This window comes from Malaclemys terrapin, chromosome 8 (assembly GCF_027887155.1).
Source record: "Malaclemys terrapin pileata isolate rMalTer1 chromosome 8, rMalTer1.hap1, whole genome shotgun sequence".
Taxonomy (NCBI): Eukaryota; Metazoa; Chordata; order Testudines; family Emydidae; genus Malaclemys; species Malaclemys terrapin.
The window spans coordinates 108,212,991-108,238,184 of record NC_071512.1 but is presented as its reverse complement, the minus strand read 5'-3'; the positions used below and the strand labels follow the sequence as shown (position 1 = coordinate 108,238,184).

Genomic DNA, 25,194 nt, shown 5'->3' with positions numbered 1-25,194 from the left:
TTTTGGGTTCTGTATTTAAACCCATGACATTTTGACATTGGGAGTGTATTAACTATAGATTTTCATAATGACTGGTCCGCCGCAGTCTCATCTGTACATGTTGCTAATGGGGGGAGAGAGAGAGAGAGACAGAGAGAGAGTGAAAAGGGAAGTGGGAGTTTAAAAAAAAATTAAATTTGGCTGGGTGAGATATTGTAATGTGTTGATTTATTCCCGGCATAATGAAGTTTGCAAACGAATAAGGCGGCCGGAGTGATTCACAATATCCTACAGGAGTGTCAAGTGTTGCGGCCAGAATACTAATTTATGAAATACATTTAATGTCGTGAGGTGATGGAACAAGTAAAAATAGAAAAAGAGGCAAAGAGCAGCAGTAGTGTTTTTTGGGTTTTTTTGGAAACCATATTTTCCAATGATCTCTTAGCCTCACTTACATATTAATGATTGTTAATTTCTGTGTGAGTGCTTATTTATTTGTATATGCGTGTTAATTTTTTTTATAGCAGCCTGAAAAAAAACCCAGTAACCCAAAATTCACTAGTGGATGCAGTTTTGTGCTTGTGTTTTTGTGTGTGTGTGTGTTGATCAGCTTTCCTGAAAGCAGCAAAACAAGCGTGTCCAGGCTTTCTGTGCTTTTACACGCTGCCCTTGGCATCTCTCTCTCCCTCTCCATGGCTAGAACTTGACAGGAAAGTTATTTAAAATTTGGAAGAGAGCAAACCTGTTAATGTGAGATACATAATCTGGTAATTTAGCAATGATGTCTATAAGGAAGAATGCCAAATGAGGAAGCCGAGAGATGATGTCCACTCATCTTTACAATTAATAACAGTCACTGAAGCGTTTGGGAACAGGATGGGAAAAAGGAAATGTTATCATTGGACTACATTAAAGTCACAGACTGGATTTCATACAGTTTGTTAACCTAGGCTCCCTCATTCATGGAATACAAAAGGCACTCCATTAGGAAGAGACTCTTTCAGTAAGTTTTATTTGAGATGTTTGACCCTCTGGATTTAAGAGAGACAATTTGTAACAGCTTTTTATTATTATATGATTTTCTTAGCCCTTTGAGCTCTGGCAGGCTAGTATATTGTTTCAAAGTTATAGTTCTTGTATTTTAAGACAGGTCTTGGGGCCTGAATGGTAGGCAGTGGAACCTTAAAAGAAAAGGCACTAGGTTGATTGGGAAGGAAAATAACAGACCAAACCATTAAATCAGAAAGCGCAGAGAGATACAGAAGGAAGGATTTTTCTGCCTCTTGTTCCGAGGGGGTTTGTGGCTGGGCGAATGGATCTGGCCGAGCTAGGAGGCTCAGCAAAATGCAAGCCAGAAATTTTGTTAACATTTTCCTCTAAATGTTAATGGCACATACAGAGCAGTTTACAAATCTACTTAAGAGCTAGTGCATTAGGAACTAAAATTACTGATCCGTTGTCCGCTGTCCCCGACCCGAAAGGCAGACATTTGCAGAGATCACATGGCAGAGGCACCCATTATGATTTTAAATATTGTCAGAGACGCCAGGCATTTTATTGATGAAGTCTCTGCTCCTTTAAAAAAAAAAAGGAAGTGTGTGTACACTGTGTGTGTGTGTGTTATATGACTATGTAAAATGTATACCTGCATATGTGCATGTACCTACACATACATAATGTGTGAGGAAAAATAGACACATATTACACACATTCCTTATGCATCATAGGCAGTATAAACAACTGTATAAATGTTTATTTCTGTTCATGTAATTATGTTCAATAGATATGATATGTTTTACATATATTGAATTGTGATGATCAGTTGAGGGGAATGTCTCTTAATTTTAGACCACACCGAGATTATTGACATGTGGGGATATTTATATTACAAATAAATCCTTTATACTAATGCCTTTGGTAGGATTTTTCCCTCTGTCATGTGGAGTGGGCCAAAGTTGGTTCCACCTGTGTGTGAAGTTGTCTGTTGATTTTCATGAATGAGAACATGGGTGCGTTGCTGGGCAGTTGGTTCTAACGCATGTGGCCTTCCCACTGCATGGAGTGTCCAGAAGAAGCAAGTGCAGAAGCCTCACCACTTGTGTTTTCTCTTCCCTTCTGTTTTTCTGCAGCTTCGGGACGGCGATGATGCCTCAGTGATCTCCCTGCTCCAAAACCAGGCCTCGCTTGACCTTCCTTCCAGGGAAGATTGTTCCCCTTGTGACCCTGCTGAGGAAAGAGACTCCGATGGACTTACACCGGGCAGCCTTCAAGATGGAAAACTCATCCTATCTTCCAAACCCGCTGGCATCTCCGGCCCTGATGGTTCTCGCCTCCACTGCTGAAGCCAGCCGGGACGCTTCCATCCCCTGTCAGCAGCCAAGACCCTTTGGAGTCCCGGTATCCGTGGATAAGGACGTGCATATCCCCTTTACCAATGGCTCGTATACTTTTGCCTCCATGTATCACCGGCAAGGTGGGGTGCCAGGAGCATTCGCGAACCGTGACTTTCCCCCATCCTTGCTGCACCTCCACCCCCAGTTTGCACCCCCCAACTTGGACTGCACGCCAATAAGTATGTTGAACCACAGCGGCGTTGGGGCTTTCCGCCCCTTTGCCTCCACTGAAGACAGGGAGAGCTACCAGTCAGCCTTTACGCCGGCCAAACGCCTGAAAAACTGCCACGACACGGACTCGCCCCACCTGCGCTTCTCGGACGCGGATGGCAAGGAGTATGAGTTTGGAACCCAGCTCCCTTCCAGCTCCCCTGGCTCACTCAAAGTCGATGACACGGGGAAAAAGATCTTTGCGGTCTCTGGCCTCATTTCTGACCGGGAGACCTCGTCCAGTCCCGAAGACCGAAACGACAGATGTAAGTACCTCCGTTACCCCTCTCGGCTTTACTTCGCTGCGCCTCGTTGAGATGCTCAACAGGTGCGTCGTTTTGTCGTGACGCGGTTCCTGCTGAATGTCCTTTCCTTCGTGCTGAGTTATGTGATAAAATGGTGCCTTGTTTTTCTTAAATGGACATTGATGGATTTCACAGTAAGGTGTATTGGAAGGAAACCCATTTTCAAATGCACCTGCGGGAGAGACACCATTCTCTCTGCTTAAACTCGGGCTGTTAAGCATGGAAAGATGTCCGTGCCTCAAAGCAGAGAGAGATACTCTGGTGTGTGTGCGTGTGTGTATACACAGAAGGGTGCATCTGTAGTATACACCTAGAACTTTTTTCAGGGAGCTTATCAGTTAAAACTGCACACACTGCCCCCTTTGATATTTTTCCTCTGCCCTCTTCCTCACACGCTCAGTTCTTGTACCTAGGATATCAGCCTTCATGGTTTGCTCCTCAGAACAGGACAAAGTTCCCTTATGCAGTATTTCACAGAATAGTATTTTGGGCACTCAAGCTCTTTCCTAGAGACATAAAGCTGATTACGCTCATATGGGTCAATAAGTGACCCCCCAAATAGGCTGTGTACTTTCTCTGGAGCCCCCCTTTGCATGATCACTGGAAAGGCAATCTGTCCCTTCAAGGATCAGATATTAAAACAAGTCTAACGTACGCTACTGTAACAACTCCTTTTCCCGCGCAGTATCTCTGCTGGAGGAGGGCAGGCTACCCCAGTCCCCTCCTCGCATGAAAAGCTGAACCATTCGGTGGGGGAACACCATTCTGGGGAACTGTCTCGGGAGAACAGGGCCTGCAGTCCCTGACTTCAGAGCAATAAGATGCGGCAACATTTAGCCGGAGAGATCTCCTTTAAACACAAACGCTTAGTTCAGATGCCAAAGTGGTTTTGTTTTCATATGGACCCCTTTGTACATTCTTGTGGATTTTCTTCTTTTAAAAAAAATATTATTATTTTGCAAAGAAAACTGCAGCCCAGCTCTCTCGCTCCCCTTCAGATACGATTTTTCTTCTCCCCTTTATGATGCCGAGGAGAGTAATAGAGACGTTGTGGCTCTCTCTCCCTTGTCGGCACTGCTTCCTCAGGCTGTCTCCTTGAATTAGGCACTGTGTTAACTTACCAGCACTAAAAGGTATCTGCCTACACCCAGCGTACTTTTTCAATAAAAGTCATCATAAAATCAACCTGCCTTGTAAATCCATCGCTCTTTGGTTTTGAAATATGCTGCCAGTGTGTCTTTTATGTCAGCGTTTGCAAGTGTGGGACGATTCCCACTGAAGACAGAAGCCTTGTGCTTCTCACAGCACAAATGTGATCTCTCTTTTCCCCCCTATACTACTTTCTGTGCATTAGAACTGCTTTCCTTATTCCGTGTCTCCTCATCAGTGTTGTTAATATGTAGGCATAACTGTTGTAGGTGGAAGCACTTAGGTGGGGGCAGAGCTTTCATTTTGGGGGAGGGAAGGAAGGTGGGATCACAATATCTAAAGATACCCTGTGTTGATGTTTTATGGATCTCTCCCCCTTATCAATATAACCTGGATGTGGAAATGAAGCTTGCTCAAATGAATACTTTGGGAGATAATGGCGGAAGAGCAGGTCTGCTAGCAAAATGAATTTAAAGCGCATCAGTTGCTGTGTATCTTGCTAGCAAAATCCTGTCCGATAGCTGATTTAAAGGAGTAAATCTGTTAAATGAATTAGACCACATGTAGCACAGCAGTGGACAGAACCGCAGACACAGGCACATGCTCTTGTGTGGAAGGGATAAATCTTGTCTTCACCAAGACTGTGTGCTCTATGTGGGTGCTGTACTCCTGAAAAATAAATAAGTACTTCACAGAGGAGTAAGGCTGCTAACGGAATGCACGCCAATGCATTAGCTTCCCCACGCCCACTGGGAATGATTAGACAGTGGGATTATAACGAGAGAGGCAGAATAACAACTTTGCAAGTTGCTTCAAAAACTTGTGAACATGTGAAAAGTTTTCCCCCCCTTTCCTTAGAAGAGAAATAGAAACTGGTTAAAGTGATTAGTCTTTGCACTAGGGCAAAATGAATGCAGGCATCGCAACCAGCGGGACAGATTGCTGACCAAAATATTAGAGAGAAACTGGTTTTATTTTTCTTTCTAATGACTGGATTAATTTTAACTCTTCTGGCTTTTAAAATTTGTTTTAATATCACCCCAGGTTTTAGACACAATTGCTAACATAACCATTTATAACACTGCCTACATACACTTTGGATGCATATTAGCACAACATCCATTCATGTTTTATTAATCTTAAAGTTATAACATAAGTACCGGGACAATTTAAGGTAAATTTGACCTTTCCTTCTTCCCATCATATTTAGCTGTTGCACCAAAGAGCATGTTTTCTATATATGTCAGAATCTTAAATACGTTACCACAGTGGGTTTATTTACTGTGGGGATGGGATTTTAAAAATGTGTCTTAATTATCTTTATGTGGCAGTTTTTAGAAAGGAAAAATTTGAGGGATGACCCGGCTGATGGCTGCACTACAGAACTTGTCATGTTCTGAGACGTACATACATATCTGCAGGGTTCTTTATGCTTGTATGCAAAAATATATTTCAGGGCCTTTAAAATTTCTCCTCATTGACCCTCAGGAAGTTCCTTGGGTTCCTCGTGTGAATAATGTACATAACCCTTTGGGAAAGAAGGATCGTAGTGTAGGGTCCATTGCAGGGAAAGGGTTCTGTGGACAAACTTCTAAGCAAAAGTGGATAGACGGGCGTAATGAAGCGCCAGCAGGTCAGCAAAGTCTTTATGTATTCAGTAGAGGCTCTTCAGCATTGCAGGATTCAATTGTTTGTTTGTATTTTTCAAAATCCTGAAAGGGATTAGACCATGCGATGGGTGAATGACTTCATTGCATTACACACGTCCCTTGTACCATCACAAACAAACATTTTCAAATGGTTTTAAAATATTTTTATACTGTTCTAATTTTAGAGATGATTTTCTGAGAAATTTCCCTTTTTAAAAAAAAAGAACCCAAAAAATATATAATAGTATGTCAAGCCATAAATGTACAATATCACAGCCGGAGCCAACTCTATGCAGAACTGCATCCATATGCAGCTAGGAATAGTGTGTGTGTGTGTGTGTGTGTGTGTGTGTACGCGCACACGTACTCTTACGACCTCATTCTCATTCTAATTACATCACTGTGATCAGGATCTGGCCCCCTTGATGCATGTATGTGGGCTAGGAGAGATCACATATTTCTCAGAGAGAACCACCGTTTTATTTTTAAGTCAGGAGGTTGCTTTCAAATTCTGTGTGTATGTTGGAGCCCCGGGTCAGACTGCTAATGAATTATCGAGGCATGGATGGAGCGTGTTTGTGTTAATAGTCATTTTGTAAATCTGTTAGAGTTTTTTTGTGTTTGGGCAAGTTGCCTGTGACTGTCGGCTGCTGCTCTCGGGATGTCGAGAGAGGCTGTGCGTGCCATAGGAAGCGCGTATAAAAGACATACTCCATCCAGGGAGGAGATGTAACTGTTTGTTTAGACACATGCTTTGGACGGGGCCGTTCTGTTTAGATGCTCGCTGGGAAAGATAATGGTATTTATAGAACAGTTTAGGCGCTTCTTGTACAGTGTGTGTTACAGACACTGACAAACACATTTCATGGGGCTCTTTAAATATACGTATCTTCATTAATGTAGGTTTCCAGCAGCAGTGGAAGTAAATGCTACGTTTCCCTGCGTGATAGACGTCTATAATCCTCCTGTGAAAATGATCCCCTGTTTTATTCGGGGCTTTCTAATAAAAAATGGTCACGATTGCTCCTTGCAAACACCACGGCATCGCCCCCCTCCAGCAGAGCGAGCCGGCAGGGAACATCCACGCCGGAGCCTGGCTGGCTTGGCAGAGATCTCTCCGCCTGTTGCGGCGCAGAGCTTCCCGTATACCCTCCCCAGAAATGACTGTCTCCACCGCACCTTGAGATGCTTCCAAACACTCCACAGGCCGCATTTCAAGACCGCAACAGCAACCTTTTTTGGGTGATCATTCACTTATTCTTTATAATGTGTTTTCTTTGCTATATTGTGGAGAGGCACGGTCTCGAGGTAGTGAACATGAGTCAGGAGACCAGGGGTCTTGTCCTCCAGCTCTGCCACTCACTCTTCTTTTGCCTCAGTTTTGACACCTGTAACACGGTAATACCTAACTGCCGACGTTGTGCTAAGAAGTAATTAATGGTAGCTAATTTGCCAGTATTTTGAGATCTTTGCTCCTCTCCAGCGACTTTCATCCAAAATAGTGATGGTATTTATTCTTATTATTTGTACTGTTACATTAAAATAAATTTAAAAATCACCTTGATTATTGGGACGCTGTCAATTTGATCAAGGTCCCGTTTCTCCTCCCGGCGATTATAGCTGTGCCTCAGTATGGAAGAGAGGTTCTCATTCCAATTTAGGATTTTTTTTTTTTTTTAAATCTCTAAAGTGTAGTTAGTTCGAGCGTCTTAAACTAATGATTTAATATTTACAAAGTGCTGTGAAAATGTAAATCTCTGTTTAGGTGCTACGCATGACTTCTATTACCAGAGTTTTCACTTCTGAATAATTGTTCAAAATGGAACAAAGATGGCCTTTAGAACAGGTCTCAAGCCTAAGTCCAGGGGTTCACAATGTGATCTCCCCTCTTAGGGCATGTGCCTGTCTGTTTTTGTGTTTACAAAGTAGGACCTACACTAATTGGTGAGTTTTGTGTAGAAGGATGTGGATGGAAGGGGTGTCTCCTCTTTGAATTATTCTATGGCACAGTAGTGGATTTGAGGGGGATATTCGCTGCTGTTCCTACACTAATCACCACTTCCCAGGTAGGTTAGAATAGGGACCTAAAACAAAGTGACACTATGTTGTTAATAATCATTCATGACCAGGTGAGATTGAATGCTTAATACAGCTCATGAAATAATACAATAAAACAAGTGAAACAATTACATTTCCATTGTGTGTGTGTGGGGGTAGATATAGAGAAGGCCACATTTCTATCTCTGTTACACCAGTGAAAATGCAGTGAATTCAGTGGAGTTACTCTGGATTTTCCACTGGGTAGGATGCAGGTCAGAACCTGGCCCTGCGTTGGCCGCGGGAGTATACAGCAATCTCCTTCTTTTTGTTTTTTTGGCAACAACCTTTCTGTGCCCTCGGCAAACTGTTGCCGAGACTCCTTTTCATGCTGTTTGGTTTAATTGTCTTGTTGGGATAAAGAAATGTTTGAACAGCTAAAGTGGGGAAGGGCTGGATGGGAGCAGCCCCTGCCGGCTGCAGGGCCATCTGGCCTGGCTAGGATCCGTCGGTCTCCAGTTTATATTTCTCTTTCTGTTATTCGGGGCTATCTCGCGCACTTGGAATGTCTAATCACCATGGTGAGAAAGCGGACACTGCTGCCTCTTCCAAACCCTCCCGCCCCCGCTTCCCTTGCCATCAATTGTCATGCAGAACCGATCCAAGTGACCGTTTTACTGGCAGCCATCATTTGCCGTCTTCGCCTAGCTCTGGGCAGAAGGATGGCTTTTAATTGATCATTTGGGTGGGAGGGCCGGGGCTGTTTTCTCCTCCAAAATGTTTCCCCACACAGCCTCTGCCACCCGGCCATATTTCCTGTGAGCTGAGAAAAGCCAGCAATTTCTTGTGCCCTGGTCTTCCTTTCGGCCGTCTGATAGCTGGCTTATGTGGCACTCCAAAGGGCTTATGACAGCAGCTCTGTGAGCTCTGAGCAAAATGTAAATGACATATTTATTTGTCTACAACTGCAGAAATGGGCACACATACAGTAAATATTGATCATCCTCTTTTGCTTTGTGTGTGTGTGTGTGTGTGTGTATATATATATGCATGTATATTTATTATACAGTTACAGGACAAACTCTGAATCTCACTGGTTAATTGGCAAACCAAATGTTTCTAAACAAAACAAAACAAAACAAAACAAAAAAAACCCCTGGTGGCCAAATCCTGCTTCTCAACAAAGATTATATCTGAGGCTAAGTTGGACTGAAGTCTCATTAATAAGATTTAGCTGCTTTCACAGAATTATACAAAGGGAAGGGGAGGCTGACCTTGTGGTTAAAGCATTGAATTGGGTGTCAGAAGTCCCCAGACGTGCGGTGATCTTGGGCAAGTCTCTGAATCTCAGTTTCCCCATCTCTAAAATGGGGATAATACCTCTCAGCAGCTTGTACAGTGCTTTGAGATCCCCTGATAAAAGGCACTATGTGGTGTTGTTATTAATATAGTACGGTTAGAATATTATGTACTACTAATATCCATTACAGCTAAACTTCAGTAATTAAAGGCAATGGCCAAAGCGCACTTAATGAGTCAGTATCCCTGATAGTTTAAACATTGATCTATTATTTTATTTGCTAACTTGCAGAATTTAGGAATTAGCAGTGGAGTTTCCTACTTGTTCTGCATCGACGATGTAAGGAATTAGTAGGGTTCTGCTCTCTGTGTGTGTGTAAGCGTGAGAAACCGAAAAAAGAAAAAATAAGTATTTTTGCCTTCGTTATTTTTTTTCTCTCAGCTTTGCTGGTCTCAGAAACTTTTCTGGGCATTTCTTGGATATTACCTGTCTTGAGGGATAAGAAAATTCTCAGACGTGCAGACTAACAGAAGTCCAAGGGCCCGATCCTGTTCCCTAAGGTTGAAAGCCTACAACGGATGGGGTATATTTAATGTCTGGGAATTTCTGGAACTCTTCTTGGGAGAAATTTTCTGAGGCTGTCTTTGAGCTGATTGGTGCCCCTTGGTTGGGTTGGTTGGTTGATGTCTTTTGGACACATCGCATCAGAAGAGCAAAATTAATTTTTTTTCCCTCCTTCATTCGCCTCTCAGGGAAGCTGAAAAATGGTAGAATTATGTTTTATACTAGATTTTATGATTCACCTCCCATCCTTATTTGGTTAATATCTGTAGGAATAAAATGTATTCTGTGTATGCTTGTATAATACTTGACTAAGGTAAATAACCGCCATCTAAAATCTGCCTACCCCTAATCTGCATAAAGAGCACGGCCTATGAGTATCTGTATAGAGAATACATTATACCCATCTGTATACTATTAGTCTATTTTTATTGAGGATTTCTGAGGGCAAAGTTTTCTTTTAATACTTGTGCATCAACAAAAACCAGACACTGAAAGCGAACTGTAACCATTTTTATCCAGCAATTCATGTCACTAACAGTCGTCCTCCATGTCTATTTGTTTGATAGCCTATGCATTTTTCTACTCTCTCTTCTTCAAGAGAGAACAGCAGATTTGGGGACTTTTGAGGACATTTTGCTGCTGTGCAGAGGAAATGAAATTCTTTCTAAAAATATATTTCTAATTGGGACACCAACTCCTGTAATGGGAGAGTATATCCTTATGCAATGCCCCCCTGAAAAGGGCGTATATCTTTTTTTCTGGATTTACATGTCTGGTCTGTCTCCCCTCTCTGTGTGTATCTGTCACTGTATGTACATGAAGCTCTATTGACATGTGATAAGCATGGTATATCATGTTTGTATATATCAACATGTGATCTGTAGACCTTCCAATTAACTAACAGGAATAATTTACTGATAGGAGTTGGATTACCGCCCCCCCCCCCCCGCCACTTCCGGGTGGTGAAGTATTTTACTGCTGTATGGGTCAAATCTTGCAGTCCTTATTTAGGGCTCAATCCTGCAGTACCGTACTCACAGGAATTGACCTACTGGGTGGTGTTCTCCTTTTACTTACACTGGTGTAAATCAGGAATGATGCCATTAAGGTCAATCTGATTTACAATGGTGCAAAATTGGTTTGAAAGGAGAATCTGGCTCATTGGCTTCTGTAGGATTTTCCAGGTCAGGGAGGACTAAATGCGCAAGGCTTTGCAGGGTCTAGTCCTTTGAAGTCCTATCTGCATCTATCATCTTGTGTGTGTGGTGGTGGTTTTTTGTTTTTCCTCTTTAAAACATTGATTGTGGTTTTGTAAACCAGTCATTCTCCAAAGATCAGGGTAACGCTCTCAGCTCCTGCAACTGGTTGCAGTCATTTTGTACTGCGGCAATGCACTGAAATACAGGAAAGGGGAAAAATAGGGTTGGGAAAGGGTGGGATAAAGAAAGATTTTGTGTTCTAAGTGCTGGTAGCTCAGAGGAAAACGGAGAGAGTCTCTTGCTGTCCATGTTTCTTGTCTCTTTCGTTAGGGTGAAACGATTCTTAGAGTTAAAGTTTGGGGACAGCATCATGGTATTTTTCATAATTTTAGGACACTATTAAAATCACTTTTGTTTAAATGCCCTCTGTCCTCCGTTTCTGGAAACTTGAAACGGAAATCTGCTTTCTTACCAGCATCTCTTCCCTCCACTGCAGAAATATACTTTATTCTTGTGGGTTGCCTGTGAGTATTCGCTTTATGGTATATATTCATTTTCATGAGAGAAAATAAAGACACTGAAACCTTTCTTTTGGAGAGAAAATATAAAAACTTATGCAAGGGTTTTGTACAGATGCAAAAGACATTACCCGATTGACTGCTTGTGGTATCATAGATCCTTATGAGCTTGTTCTTGTCAGAAGACCAAAACCAAAGTTCTAGATTTGCAGAGACATGCTGGTGTAACCCTGCTGGCTTGCTGAGTTGTTGCTGATTTACACTGCTGGAAAGGAAAGCGGTCAGGCCAGCAATACGCTTCAGCTACACGCACGACCTTACTTTAATCTGTGGTTTCACAGGTCTGGTGGGGCTGCCGCAGAATGAGTGTGCCCTTCAGAGTTCTCTCTTTAAAAATTAAGCAAAAAGTGATTGGACATCAATTAGTAGGAAAACAATGCATTTATGGGACAAAGGCTGATTGTAGCATCGACTGCCAGCAGCACCAGGTCTTGTAAATAGAATGAGAAGTCGATCAGGAAACTTGAAATGAGCAGATAGTTACATTTTAGTTTGTTGGACTTTTCAGTGTGAATCATTTTGATTCTGATCAATAAAATTTAACTCCTCTGTGTCTCTCTCTCCCCCTTAAAAAACCAATCCTCCTTAAAAATGACTCTCCATTTTGATACTTGTTGTTTTTTTTGATTTTTTTTTTTCACCCATCTCTAAAACCCACAGCTCAAATGCTGTTTGGCGTGTGAAATTGTCTGACCTGCAAAATTCTCTGCTATAGGGAGCCACAAGATAGACCTTCAGCAAAGAGCCTGTTTGGACAGTAACGCCAGTGTAAGGAGCGTCTGGGAACTAGACTATTCCTCTGTCCTCACCTTTACATTTTTAAAAGTGTTTTTAGAAGGCTCTCTCGAAGTCCTAGGTTGGTGGCTCAGAGGGTGGGGTTGTAATGTTGGGCGTGACACCTTTGGCAAGTCACGTCTCCTCTCTGTGCCTCTTTTCTATTTACATTGCAAGGTCTTTGGGGCAGGGACTGTCTCGCCGGGTGGGTGGGGCTGTTATACAAACAATATGAAACAAAAATATTCCACGAGCTGAGTTTCATAAAAGCCTTCCAAAGAACAACCTCCCGTCCACAGCGTAATAAACTCCCCTGGAAAACACAAAGGCTTTGCAACAAGTCCTGAAGTTCAGCAAACCCAGGCTCTAGAAAATGAAGGGCGGGGCGGGTGAGGGGGGAGAAAGAGAGGAGTTCCAGAGCTGAGACCCCCCCCCCAAAGAACTCCATCTCCAGCTGCCTCGGGTTAAAACCGCAGTTCTCTCCTTGTGTACACTGTCGTCTTCCCCAGGAAAGCCCTGTCTCCCCAGCCGTGCTCCCCACTGGACTGTCTCCACGAATGCTGGTGGGGTAGCGGGTAAATGTTTTTTGCTGGGACCCTGGTTGGGATTCCAGAGGCAGGCAGCTGAGTCTGGGGCAGGGATCTTGTGGCTTCCTTGGTCTACCTGGGAGGAGACAACACGTGGGCCCGTGCGTTGGGGAGAGGGCTCTTTGTGAATCCTCGTCAAAGAGCCACCTGCTTCCCAGGCATCCTGGCGGCTACAGCTGGGGGCCGAGGGAGTGACTGAGTGACAGACGCTTCGGAGCGGCCCTGCCATACGGCAGCTTGAGCCACCACTGCGTGCACAGGCCACCCTTCGACAGCCTTGTCTTGTGTCTGCAGGGGCCCGATCCTGCACGGTGCTGAATGTTCTCCGCTGCCGCGGATGGAGAGTGCAGGGGAGGTTGCTCCACACCAGTGTAATGCCCCGGAGGGGGCCACAGCTCCGAGGCCAGTGACGAGCCGGCCTGCAAACCAGTTTCACTTCCAGTCACCGGGGCTGTGATGAGTTGTGTGGCTGGCTGGCAGGCTGTTGTGTTTAACCCTTCCATGGGGGGTGTTAGCTTCTGCTCATCGGGCGGCTTTAATGGGGAGATGGAGGAGCCATCAGTGACCTCAGTAGCTCTGGGTGAAGAGAGGGGAGCCGGTCGATCGGGTGCATGGTGCCCGCCTGGGTGAGTTCTTACCCTGGGATGCCCCGCTCCGGGGAGAGGAGCGTGGGGAAGACAGGGAGCGTTGGCACCCACACAGCTGCTGTGCCCCTTGCCCCTTATTCCCATCACTGTCTCCACCCCAGGCCTGGACACACAGGACTCTAAGTGCTGCTGCTCTTACTAGTAAATTAACCAGAGCCCAGGTAGCACTGGGCCGTGCTTTTCCTTTCTCGCTGGATATTTGAGTTCAGGCCCTGCAGTGCATTCAGTCTGATCGTATCATCCTGGTCCCAGTTACAAAACCGTGGCATGTCTGCCAGTCTCTGTTCGTTCAGGAAGTGGGACGGCAGTGGCAGAAGGGGTAGCAGGTCAGACAAGGCAAAGGGATATGGACAGAGCTGTCTGTGGGGGGGGGGGGGTGTGCCTCGACTGGCATAGCTGGGGACAGCCCTTGCAGATCAGGGTATTGGCTGAACTGAGGGATCGGGCAGGACGGACGTAGCGGGGGGCTGCAGGTCAGGACTGAGATGTGTTTGCAGAGCTCTGTTTGCATGGCTGGAAGCTGTGTGGGACAGCACTGGAATAACGGGGCTGCAGGTCGGTTCGGAGTTAAGTTAGCAGAGCTATGTATGGGGCCCAGGATTGGAACAGCGAAGGGCTGGTGGGTCAGGACAGAGGCGTGTCGGCAAACCTGCCAAACAGAAGTTTGCGCAGCTCATGGCTGCATTAATGAATAGTCCGGGTGAGTTCTCAACGTCACACTGCGTCCCACCCCCTCCTGAATGTGGAAGCTACCGAGCAATACAGAGAGAACCTGTGTAAATCCGAGGTGATGTCAGTAGCGTTACACTGACGTAAATCTGATGTGAGTGTAGTCGGGATCAGGCCCAGAATTTATACTGCGCTCTTGGGAAGACAGGAGCCATAAAATAAAGCTATGTTCTCCTTACTTGTTCACCTCCTTTAGAAGCACTCGAAGGCCCCAAACCTGCCCTGGAGAGTGTGGGCATCTCTTCCTGAAGTTCCTGCCCCAGTTCAGCCAGTGACAGCTCAGTCTAACCTGCCCATAGCAGTGATATGAACAGTGCAGGACAAATTCATTCGGTTAATTTGGCTGGCAGCCGCACTTGCTCCTGGCAGGTAAGGCAGTGTCCAAGTGCTTGGAAGATCCGGGTTCACTTCCTAGCTGTGCCATTGCCCCTCTGTGACACTGTGGGCAAATCAGTTACTTTCTCAGTGCCTGCCTGGGAAGTAGGGATTGCAATACTTTTCTGCCATACCGGGTGGCTGAGGAAAAGTTCATCTATATTTGGGAGGTGTTCAGGGATTGTGGTAATGGTTGCCACAGAAGTACCTTGATAGTTATGCAAGGACTGAAATTGGCCACGTGTGGGAGAGAGATGGAAGCTTGTGTAGCAAATATTGTCAATATTATTTACTTTAGAGAGCGGTTGACAATTTTTTTTTTTTTTAACTTGGATGAACAGTTGAAAACGGTGGCTAAAGAACAGTAGGGAAAGAAACTGGAGAAAAATTTTGAGTAAGGTAAATAAAAGTGAGAGATAAAAGAAATAATGCAGGGAAGGATGAGTAATCGACATTCTTGGAGTCGAAGCGCAGGCTCCAGCTTCCTTCCTGAGCTGTAAAGTAAAATAATAATAATTAAAAAAAAGTCTCTAGAACAACAAAACCCTGGACGCGCTGGTTTCCTTCCTGACAGGCCCAGCCTCGTGGCATTTCGGCGTGTCCTTGTCGGCAAGGAGGGCTGATTTACAAGCCAAAGGAGCCAGATGGGTGGATTTAACTCTTTGATGGACAAGTAGAAGCTCTGCTGCAAAACGGACCTCTCCTGCTTTATTTGCATTTTCTTCCTTTTCTGGAGCGTGAGTGACCAACATCTCTCTATCTGTTATACCCTCATCACTGTAGTACCTGGGCACCTGAGAGTAAAGGTCCATGTGGCTTTAGTTTTCTGCTGCTCCTCTTGGTTCAGTTATTTTAACATTCGTCCCATTGAGTTTTTGGGGAGAGACCCCCTTGGTGTGTTTTTGCTGCAGACTCCATTCCAAAGGCTATAAAAAATTAATTCCACTTTCCGGTCATTTGGGATTATTCTCCTCACATGGAACACTGGAACTTGAGACCCTCTCCAATTCCCTGGGCCACGGTTTGCCTGCTTCACTGGTGGCCTCCAGAATGGTATTTAGGAGCCTCTCCGTTTCGGTAGAATGTATGCTTTCATTTAAAAAGACCCCAAATTCCATTTCTAGTTCTTTTGTTTGTGAAGAAGACCCCCCTGAACATTGCCCAGCGCCGTGTGAACTAACAGCTGGAAGTGTCGGATGAAAACCACGTTGGTAGATTAACTCTGAATCCTAATAACGAGTGTTGAAATGCAAACACTGCTGCTCCGCAGCTGCTCATTTTAGCGGTGACATACAGTTAATAATTGCTTTTCCAGCATCCTTGTTTGGCATAGGCTTTAGAGATGTGAAAGACCTGCTAGGTGTGAAATATATACCTTCTCCCCCTAGATTCAGGATTACTCTGGAGGGGATGGTGAACTGGCGAGCCCTGCTGGGAGGAGAAGAGTGCAGATCTCCTGAATGTGCTAGACGGGGTGAGTGGGTGGGGAAGTTTGCGGGAGGCTCGCTCTGAAGCTGGCTCTCTAAGGCTGGCCGCTCTCTGCAGGGTTCCACTCTCGGCAAGTCTGAAGCCACTTCTTAATTCTCCACAGCTGACAAAATATTTATTTTCAGGTACTTAAAATATTATAATTTGAAGTGGAGTTGGGGGCCCTGGCTGGAGCTAAGTTTTTTCACTAACAGCTTCAGTGGAATGACTTTCCCCCTCCTCTGACCTGCCAGCAAATACTCAAAAAATAGTTGTGAGACAGTCATCCCTGTGCTGAATAGATCAAGAAACTTTAAATTTGCCAGAGACTTTCAAAGGGACAAATCCAAAGGTTGAAGTTGTTGCTAGACCTATTTTTCCCGTCCTTTAGTGTTACCATGCCCTGGTCCACACTGATTCAAAATTTCACAAATTTCTGCCTGTGTCTGCTGAATGAGAGATACTCAGACAGCTGCTATTTATATTTGTAAATGAATCTGAACAAGTCAAAACACCACAATTCCCTGAGGGACTCTGACCTGTCCCCTACAATGTGGGTGGTAACCATCAACATCATCATCAAATGTGCACAGTCTGCTGAGGACCCTTGCACACGCCCAAGCGACCACGGTTGATAGTCTAACACCAGGTATCGTAGAGTGAAATTGTAAGATCTGGTGCAAATCTGTGAAAGTCTGGGGTGGCACCGCTGGTGATGCCAAGTAGGGTCAGAACTGGTCAGTTTGAGAACACAATGTGCCGGGGTGTTATTGTCCACCCTGGTGTCAGGGCCGGCTCCAGGGTTTTGGCCGCCCCAAGCAGCCAAACAAAAACAAACAAACAAAAAAAGCCGCGATTGCGATCTGCGGCGGCAATTCGGCGGGAGGTCCTTCGCTCCGAGCAGGAGTGAGGGACCATCCGCCGAATTGCGGCCGAACAGCTGGACGTGCCTCTCCTCTCCGAAGTGGCCGCCCTAAGCACCTGCTTGGTAAGCTGGTGCCTGGAGCCGGCCCTGCCTGGTGTTGTGGCAGAAGAGAACGCAACCCCACTTTTGAAAATAATGAGCAATGGGAGGCAGGCCAGGTCTCTGAGAGATTCTGGCATTTTGCACGTGGAGCCACTTTGGGCTCAGGATTCGGTGCTGAAAGCACATGTGGAACGCCGCTCCCCACTCCAAGTCTGCCCGTTGGAGGGTCTGGGTTTCAGACCTGCATAACAATACAAGCAGAACACAGGGCTCTGTCTCAGCTCAGAGGTGTCTTTGCGTCCATAAGCAAGACATGGAGTTGACGCAGGAGGTGGATGTCGGAGGACGTCCGGTTTGCTGCAGCTGTTTGAACTCTGCTTGCGTCCTGTGTGGTAAGCTCACAGGCAAAGTTTCACTTCAAGAAACTGGCACTGCTTCTCAGAATCCAATCTACTCATTTGTATTCCTGCTCGGCAGGTGCTGAAGCAGGTTATTTAATCATGTTTACTACGGCAGTGCCTACGGGACAACCAAGAGAGGGGCCCCGTTGTGCCAGGCACTCTGCTAATACGGAGTAGCAGATGGTCTCTGCCTCAAAGAGCTTGCAGTCTAAATAAACAAGATAGAAAAGGGAGGTAACCCACAAGTAGCCTGAACTATGCGGTGTCTGGGAACGTCACATGAGCTCCATGGTTTATTGGGATGGGGGTGGGAGGGTGTCCGAAGCTAACTGGAAAGAAGAGGGAAGGGAAGAGGGGTGAGGTGAATGGGGCGAGGAGAAGAGGGTAAAAGGCATTGTGGTATGAAGCTGAGGTGGAGACTGGGAGGCCGAGGATGGGAGCAAACAGTCAGTCAGCACAGTGCAGAGAAAATCCAGTCAGAACTGTACAAACGTCTCTGAATGTCAGAAGGTCCCAACTGCTGCCCCTGCTGACTGGAGTCTCTGGCTGGCTCCTCTTGGAGATGCCTAGGCCAGGCTGATAACACTGTTGACAAGACGCTGCTCCTAATGCCAGGGGGGAGACCAGCAGGGAAGAGGCTCATTTCCCAGCAGCTCACATGCAGGCAGAGCCGCGAGGTCTTTGTCTCCTGCTGTTCTCTCCTGCTTGTTCCAGAGCCTAGGTTGCAAGCCCCTTTCCTCGGTGCTCCTGTCCCTGCCCATGTCCACTGCTGCTTTCCTCCCCTTTCTGCCCCAGCATGGCCACTGGGGTGCGGTCAGGTTTCAACAGAAGAGTTGTAATAATTAGGTGGCTTGTTGGAGGGTTTAGCTGTACTTAACCAGATGTGAAAAGGCTTGTCCCAGTCCCGGCTCCCTCGCTGGGCTCCAGCCAGCTGTCTTTTCACTGCTCCCTGAGAGGGCCTGCCGTGTGTCCCTGATGCTCCCCCCTCCTTCTTATGTTAAACACTCACTAGTAGGTGAAAATCCCTCATGCTGGTTGGGAGAAGAGCAAGGGAGAACTGATAGCGGACACCTGCGGAGCTCCCTCATTTCTCTTTTCAGAGAGCAGCTTCCGTGAGGGTTGTAGTTCCTGGAATGCCTGTCCATGGATGAGCTATATAGGAGGATGCAAGGTCTGGTGCTTAGAGCAGGGGTCCCAGAGCTAGACCACCTGGTTTTGTTCTGCCAGTGACAGGCAGGTCACCGCCCCTCCCTGTGCCTCAGTTTTCTCCATCTGTAAAATGGACAATGCTTGCCCACCTTTGCACAGTCCTTTGGGAACCTCCTGTTAAAGACACAGTGTAAACCCAAACTATGATGATGATTGCTGACACAGTTCTGTACCTAAGGAAGACACCAGTAAACGATAGTCCTTGCTGAATTCATGTCAAGTCCAAATACTGGCTGCTGTTGGAGGCAGGATACTAGACTAGAGGGACTGTGGATCGGATCCAGTCTGCCACTTTCTAGGATTCTATGGTGATATTTCAACAAAACACTAAAGCAGCACATTACGACTAAGGAAATCCATATACAATGTATAGGCTGTTAGTAACCGAGGAAAAGACCTAGTGAATCAGTGAGACCACAAGGGCGGAAAAGGAAAAGTATCAGATATGAAAACACTACTATACTATTCTTGATCTCAGCTGAAAAGCACAATACATATTTTTGTGTAACTGGTAAACTCTTGTTTCTGTGGTTCTGGATTAATTCCCTTAATCTGTATCATATAGGGGAATAGTAACAGTGGATGCAATTGTGAATCTGGTGCGTATTTTACTGTAAGCGTTACATTGCATAGCCGAGTAAGGGTATTAACCATCCCAGTCCGTTCTATACCTCTGTAAAGGGGAGCTCCCTACTGTTCTGAATATAGTGAGCTGCATATTTATCAGTAAATACCAGTCTAGGTAAAATAAAAATAAAACGGGAAGTAGTGGTGAAAGGCGGAGGTGTTTGGTCAAAGCTCCTAGGAACATATTTGTGGGGAATAGTCCTGCAGTGGCTAGAGGGGTGGACTTGCCCTACTCTGGCTTCTGTGATTCTATTAACTTATAGGACTCTGCTGGTCTGTCTGTCACCCCTCAGTGCAGTGGTGTTTCTTGTAGGTTTGGAACGTAAGAGCTGCCCTACTGAGTCAGACCATAATCTCTCTGGCCCAGTATCCTGTCTCTGACAGCGGCCCATACCAGAGCTTCAGGGAGAGTGTACAGAACAGGGCAGTTACGGGATGATCTACCCGTGTCCCACTCCCGGCTTCTGGTAGTCAGAGGTTTAGGGCTGCATGTAGTTGCACTCTTCAAAGCAGGGCAAAGGGCCGAGCTGATGACTGGGGACAAAGAGGGCCAAGCTTTCATCCCGGGCATAACTCCTTTGGCCAGAGAATCAAAAGAGCTCGTCTGGTAAAATGCTGCCTGTGCATGGCCTGTAGGGGAGAGAGACATACACGTATATCATGGGCCAGATTATGATCTCTATTACGCTAATGTAAATCTCATTGCACTTGTATCAAGCGCTCTCAACCAGGGCCTGCGTGCCTGTGTGTTCTGTACGGCACAGCGTGTATGGCAGACAGGGCACTTGTGAAGCAGAAAACAAACACTATTTTCAGGGGTTTCTTCCCAGCTTTCTGAATGACAAACCCTCCCCGGCAGCTATAGAAATAGGGGGCACAATGTGGACTCTAGACTCAGCAACGGCTTCTGAAATACCCATGTGTTTAACCTAGAGGGAGCTCTCTTACATGAAGAATGAGCTCGTTGGCTCAGCCTGCCTACACAGCTTTTACTCCTTACAGCCCCTCTTATTCTTGGTGTGCTTTCAGCAACCCGCTTCCCCGTGTGTCGCTGCTTTCCCTGCGGGGTACGGAATGCCCACAGAATGTCACGGGGGGGATCGCAGCTTGGCCTCTTGAGGTTCCTGGGGTGGCAGGTGAAGTGGATTTTTTAATGACATTTTTTGCAGGTGCCCAGTGAAACCTTCTCCCCTCCCAGATGAGTCACATCTGTTGAGATGCCAGACACCTGTTCCCCGTTCCTCTGTTCTGGGGAAACCTGGACTGCAGAGCAGGTGCTGAATCCCAGTCCGTGTGGGACTGACAGGAGGAAGGGCTTCTCCTCTCTGGAAGCCATTCTTGTTGGTTATTGACCAAGCCATTAGCATGCTGATTCGTTAAGAAGATGTTAATGCACCGGTCCCCCTGTGACTCGGGAAATGTCTATGTTGGGGCTGCCAGATGTAACTTCCAGTTTGAGGAGACATAATGGCGCTAGCTCTGATTGAGAGAGCTTGCTAAACATTGACGCACAGCCATGGCGGTGCAGGTGGTGGGATGGGCGAGCCATCCCAAGCATACCCCCGTCTGAGGCCCTAGGTACGTGCTCGGGTGGCTAGCCCAACCCTCTGTTTGCGCCGCTGAGACGACACTTCTATTTTTAGTGCTGTAGCCCGCTCAGAGTTAGCCCAGAGGTGTTTAATGAGGTGGAAATTATACCTCCAGCTCCAGTGTAGACATACCATGACCAGTCCCCTTTGGGTTTTCTTCACTTGAATGCCCCTGGTATTTCCCCATATGCCTGTGGGTAGATCCAGCCTCATAAATTCAAAGCAAAGATGTTTCAGGTGTAAATCGTAGAAGTGTAGGCTGGAAGGGACCTCGAGAAATCATCAAGTCCAGCCCCTTTGCTCTGAGGCAGGGTCACCTAAACCTACCCTATCCCTGGCAGGTGTTTGTCCCACCTGTTCTTACAAGGATTCTGCAACCTCCCTTGGAAGCCTATCCCAGTGCTTAACTACCCTGAGTTAAAGTTTATCCTAGTATCTAATCTAAATCTCCCTTGCTGCAGATTAAGCCCATCACTTCTTGTGCTACCTTCAGTGGACAGCAGAGAACAAAAGATCACCCCCCTCTTTATAACAGCCCTTAAAATATTTGAAGACTGTAATTAGATCCCCCCCATCCATCATCTTTTCTCAAGACTAAACATGTCCAGTTTTTTTAACCTTTCCTCATAGGTCAGATTTTCTAAACTTTTTATCACTTCTATGGCTCTCCTCTGGACTCTCTCCAGTTTGTCCACATCTTTCCTAAAGCACGGTGCTCAGTGCTCCAGCCGAGGTCTCACCAGCGCTGAGTAGAGCGGGACAGTTACCTCCCATGTTTTACATACAACACTCCGCTTAATACACCCCAGAATTATATTAGCCTCTTTTGCAATTGCATCACATAGTGGATCACAAACTGAATATGCATCAACAATAGCCCCCAGATCGCTTGCAGCAATGCTGCCTCCTAGCCAGTTATTCCCCATTTTGTAGTTATGCATTTGATTTTTTCCTTCCCAAGTGAGCTACTTTGCACATGTCTTTATTGAGTTTCATGTTGTTGAATTCAGACCAAGGTTGTTTTGAATTCTAATCCTGTCAAAGAGCTTGAAACACCTCCCACCTTGGTGTCAGCTGCCAGTTTTGTAGGCATACTCTCCACTCCATTATCCACGTCGTCGTAGAAAATAATGGCTAATACTGGAGCCAGGACTGACCCCTGCAGGGCCCCACTAGATATGCCCTCCCAGCTGACCGCGAACCATTGATAGCTACTCTTTGAGTATGGTCTTTCAACCAGTTTTACGCCCACCTTAGAGTTATTTCATCTAGACCATATTTCCCTAGTTTGCTTATGAGACTGTCATGTCAGATTGTGTCAATGGCCTGGGTAAAATCAAGCTATATGACGTCTATTGCTTTCCCCCATTCATTATGGCAGTAAACTTGTCAAAGGAGGGAATTAAGTTGGTTTGGCACGATTTGTTCTTGACAAATCCCTGATGGCTATTCCTTGCAACCATATTATCCTCCAGGTGCTTACAAACTGATGGTTTAATAATTTATTCCAATATTTTTCCAGGTATTGAATTAGGCTGATTAATCTATAATTCCCCAGATCTTCTTTGTTCCTCTTTTTAAAGACAGGTGCTGTGTTTGCCTTTCTCCAGGCCCCTGGGACCTCACCCGTCCTCCAGGAGTTCTCAGGGATAACTGCTAATGGTTGCTTCAGTTAGTTCCTTACGTACCCTAGGATGAATTTCATCAGGCCCCGCCAACCTGAATACATCTCACTTAATTAACTGTTCTTTAACCTGGTCTTTCCCTATTTTGACTTGCGTTCCTTCCCCCTTGTTCAGATTGTGTTGAGTATCTGGTCTCCATTAACCTTTTTTGTGAAGACTGAAGCAAAATAAGCAAAAAAGGGGGAGGGATAGTTCAGTGGTTTGAGCATTGGCCTGCTAAACCCAGCATTGTGGGTTTAATTCTTGAGGGGGCCATTTAGGGATCTGGGGCAAAAATCTGACTGGGGATTGGTCCCGCTTTGAGTAGGGGGTTGGACTAGATGGCCTCCTGAGGGTCCTTCCAACCCTGATATTTTATGATGTCATCAGTTATTAGCTCTCCTTCCCCACTAAGTAGAGGACCTACACTTTCCTTCATTTTTCTCTTGCTCCTAATGTATTTAAAGAACCTCTTTTTATTGCCTTTTATGTCCCTTGCTAAGTGCGTTTTGTGCCTTAGCCTTTCTGATTTTGTCTCTACATGCTCGTGCTATTCTTTTGTACGCTTCTCTAGCAATTGGTCCAGGTTTACACTTTTTATAGGCATCCTTTTTGATTTTCAGGTCATTAAAGAGTTTCTGACGGAGCCAAATTGGTCTCTGACTATTCTTCCTATCTTTCCTTCTCATTGGGATAGTTTGCAGTTGTGCCTTTAACACTGTCTCCTTAAGGAACTGCCAGCGCTTCTCACTCCTTTATCCATTAGATTTTCTTCTCATGGGAACCTTACCTACCAGTTCTGAGTCTGTTAAAAGGAACTGATGCTTCCTTTCCTGGGGGCTGGGTGGGTGTTAGGGCTGATGGGATCACTGAAGGCCTGAGGAAGGCCTCAGAGGCAGAAATGGGTCTGATCCAAACCCTCAACTGAGTTCTTCAAGAAAGTTTGGATCTGGATCTGAAAGTCACAGTTGGCCCCTGTCTCTCTAATGAGCTAAATCAGAACCTCAGACCTAACCCTCTTTAACCTCAGGGGAAGACAGAGTCTAAACTGCATGAGATATTAGTGGGAGGCGTGTGGGAGCTGAGAGGAAGCCATCTGTGCTGTGGGTAGATTAAAGTTCTGTCTCCACAGGCTGTGAATTCAGCACTGCCCCTTCACCCCAAGTTCAGACAGAGGAGGCTGGGGGTAGGGGACTGAGGTGGCATTTAACAGAACATTCTTGCCCTTAAAGGGGCCTGAATTATTTCTGTAGGCCCATAAAGCGCCCTACCCTGAATAGTGTACCAGTGGGGATGGCCGTGCAGGCAGGGGCAGCAGGTTTATAGAAGTTTTGGTGGTCCCCAGAACTCCCTCTCCCCCACAAACTCCCCTTGCACCGGCCTAAGGCTCTGGGAGGGGGTTTGGGTGGGGGAGTGGGTCTGGGGTGCAGGCTCTGGGATGGAGTCTGGATGCAGGCTCTGGGCTGGGGCAGGGGATTGGGGTGCAGTGTGCAGGCTCTGAGAGGGAGTTTGGGTGCAGGGGGTATGAGGGGTCAGGCTCTGGGAGGGAGTTGGGTGGGGAAGAGGGTCAGGGGTCAGGCTCTGGGAGGGAGTTTGGTTGGGGGAGAGGGTCTGGGCTGGGGCAGGTGATGGGGGTACAGGAGGGGTGGGGTGCAGGCTCTGGGAGGGAGTTTGGTTGGGGGAGACGGTCTGGGCTGGGGCAGGGGATGGGGGTGCAGGAGGGGTGGGGTGCAGGCTCTGGGACGGAGTTTGGTTGGGGGAGAGGGTCTGGGCTGGGGCAGGGGGTGGGGGTGCCGGCTCTGGGAGGGAGTTTGTGCTGGGTGCAGGCTCTGGGAGGTAGTTTGGGTGCTGGGTGCAGGCTCTGGGCTGGGGCAGGGGGTGGGGGTGCAGGAGGGGTGGGATGCAGGCTCTGGGAGGGAGTTTGGGGGGTGAAAGGGCGATGGGGGTGCAGGAGGAAATTTGGGGGCCGGAGAGCCTGTGTGGGGAGGGGGTGTGGGTGCAGGCTCTGGAAGTAGATGGGGGGTTCGGTGTTATCTGGGGCACCCCCTCCGGCAGCAGCTCCTGGGGGGGCAGGCTGGGGGGGTCTCCGTGCACTGCTGTCCTCAGGCACCGCCCCCGCAGCTTCCCATTGGCGGCGGGGGCAGCGCACAGCGGCACAGCCCCCCCCGACACGGGCTGCAAGGACGTGCCGGCAGCCACATGCAACAAACACACAGGAAGCCGTTCAGCCCCACTGTGCCGCCGGTTGTTGGCAGAAGCCCCCGGGCAGTTTGGGGCCGGGCGGGAAATGCTGGAGCCGGGCCCCCGGGCCAGGTATATTCGTGGTGCCCGGGCACCACGGGCCCATAGAACTCACCGCCCAGGCCAGCAGGTTAGGGTAAATTGTGAGGGCTGTGATTCCCCTTCCCCCACCCCCCGCCCATCCCTGTGAGCTCTTGAATCTTGGTCTGTCTAACCCTACTGGGGTAGTGAGAGTTCGGGGCCTGGCTGTCACTCCTAGGAAATGGCAAGGGGGTGGCAGAATGCCTGGAATCCTTGATACTGCTGGGCCGTGTGCGGGCGCGGATGTGGCCAGCCCATTGCTCCCTGTGCAGCACCCTGCGTCGGCTTCACCAGGGGCTTTGCAGCACACTGTCCACCCCCCAGGATTCTGGGATCATGCTCTCAAATCGTGAAAGCCCTCTGATCAGAACAGGCCTTCCTCGGGCCTGGCCAAAGCCTCACACTCTTGCTGGTACCTGTAAATGTGTGGCCGCCTCTCAAGTGCCCCCGTGCGGCAGCCCTGAAAGTGGCCC

The 25,194-nt window shown here is 47.0% G+C and overlaps 1 protein-coding gene across 3 annotated transcripts in view; it reads left to right on the top strand.

The window, feature by feature from the left end:
* The first annotated feature begins 2,223 nt into the window (after nucleotides 1–2,223).
* RNF220 (ring finger protein 220) overlaps nucleotides 2,224–25,194 on the top strand; it is a 320,785-nt gene continuing 297,814 nt past the window's right edge. For all 3 annotated transcript variants that reach the window (XM_054036930.1, XM_054036928.1, XM_054036929.1), the window contains exon 1: nucleotides 2,224–2,848. In XM_054036930.1, coding sequence (XP_053892905.1) covers nucleotides 2,224–2,848 — 625 coding nt within the window. The remainder of the gene's footprint in view (nucleotides 2,849–25,194) is intronic.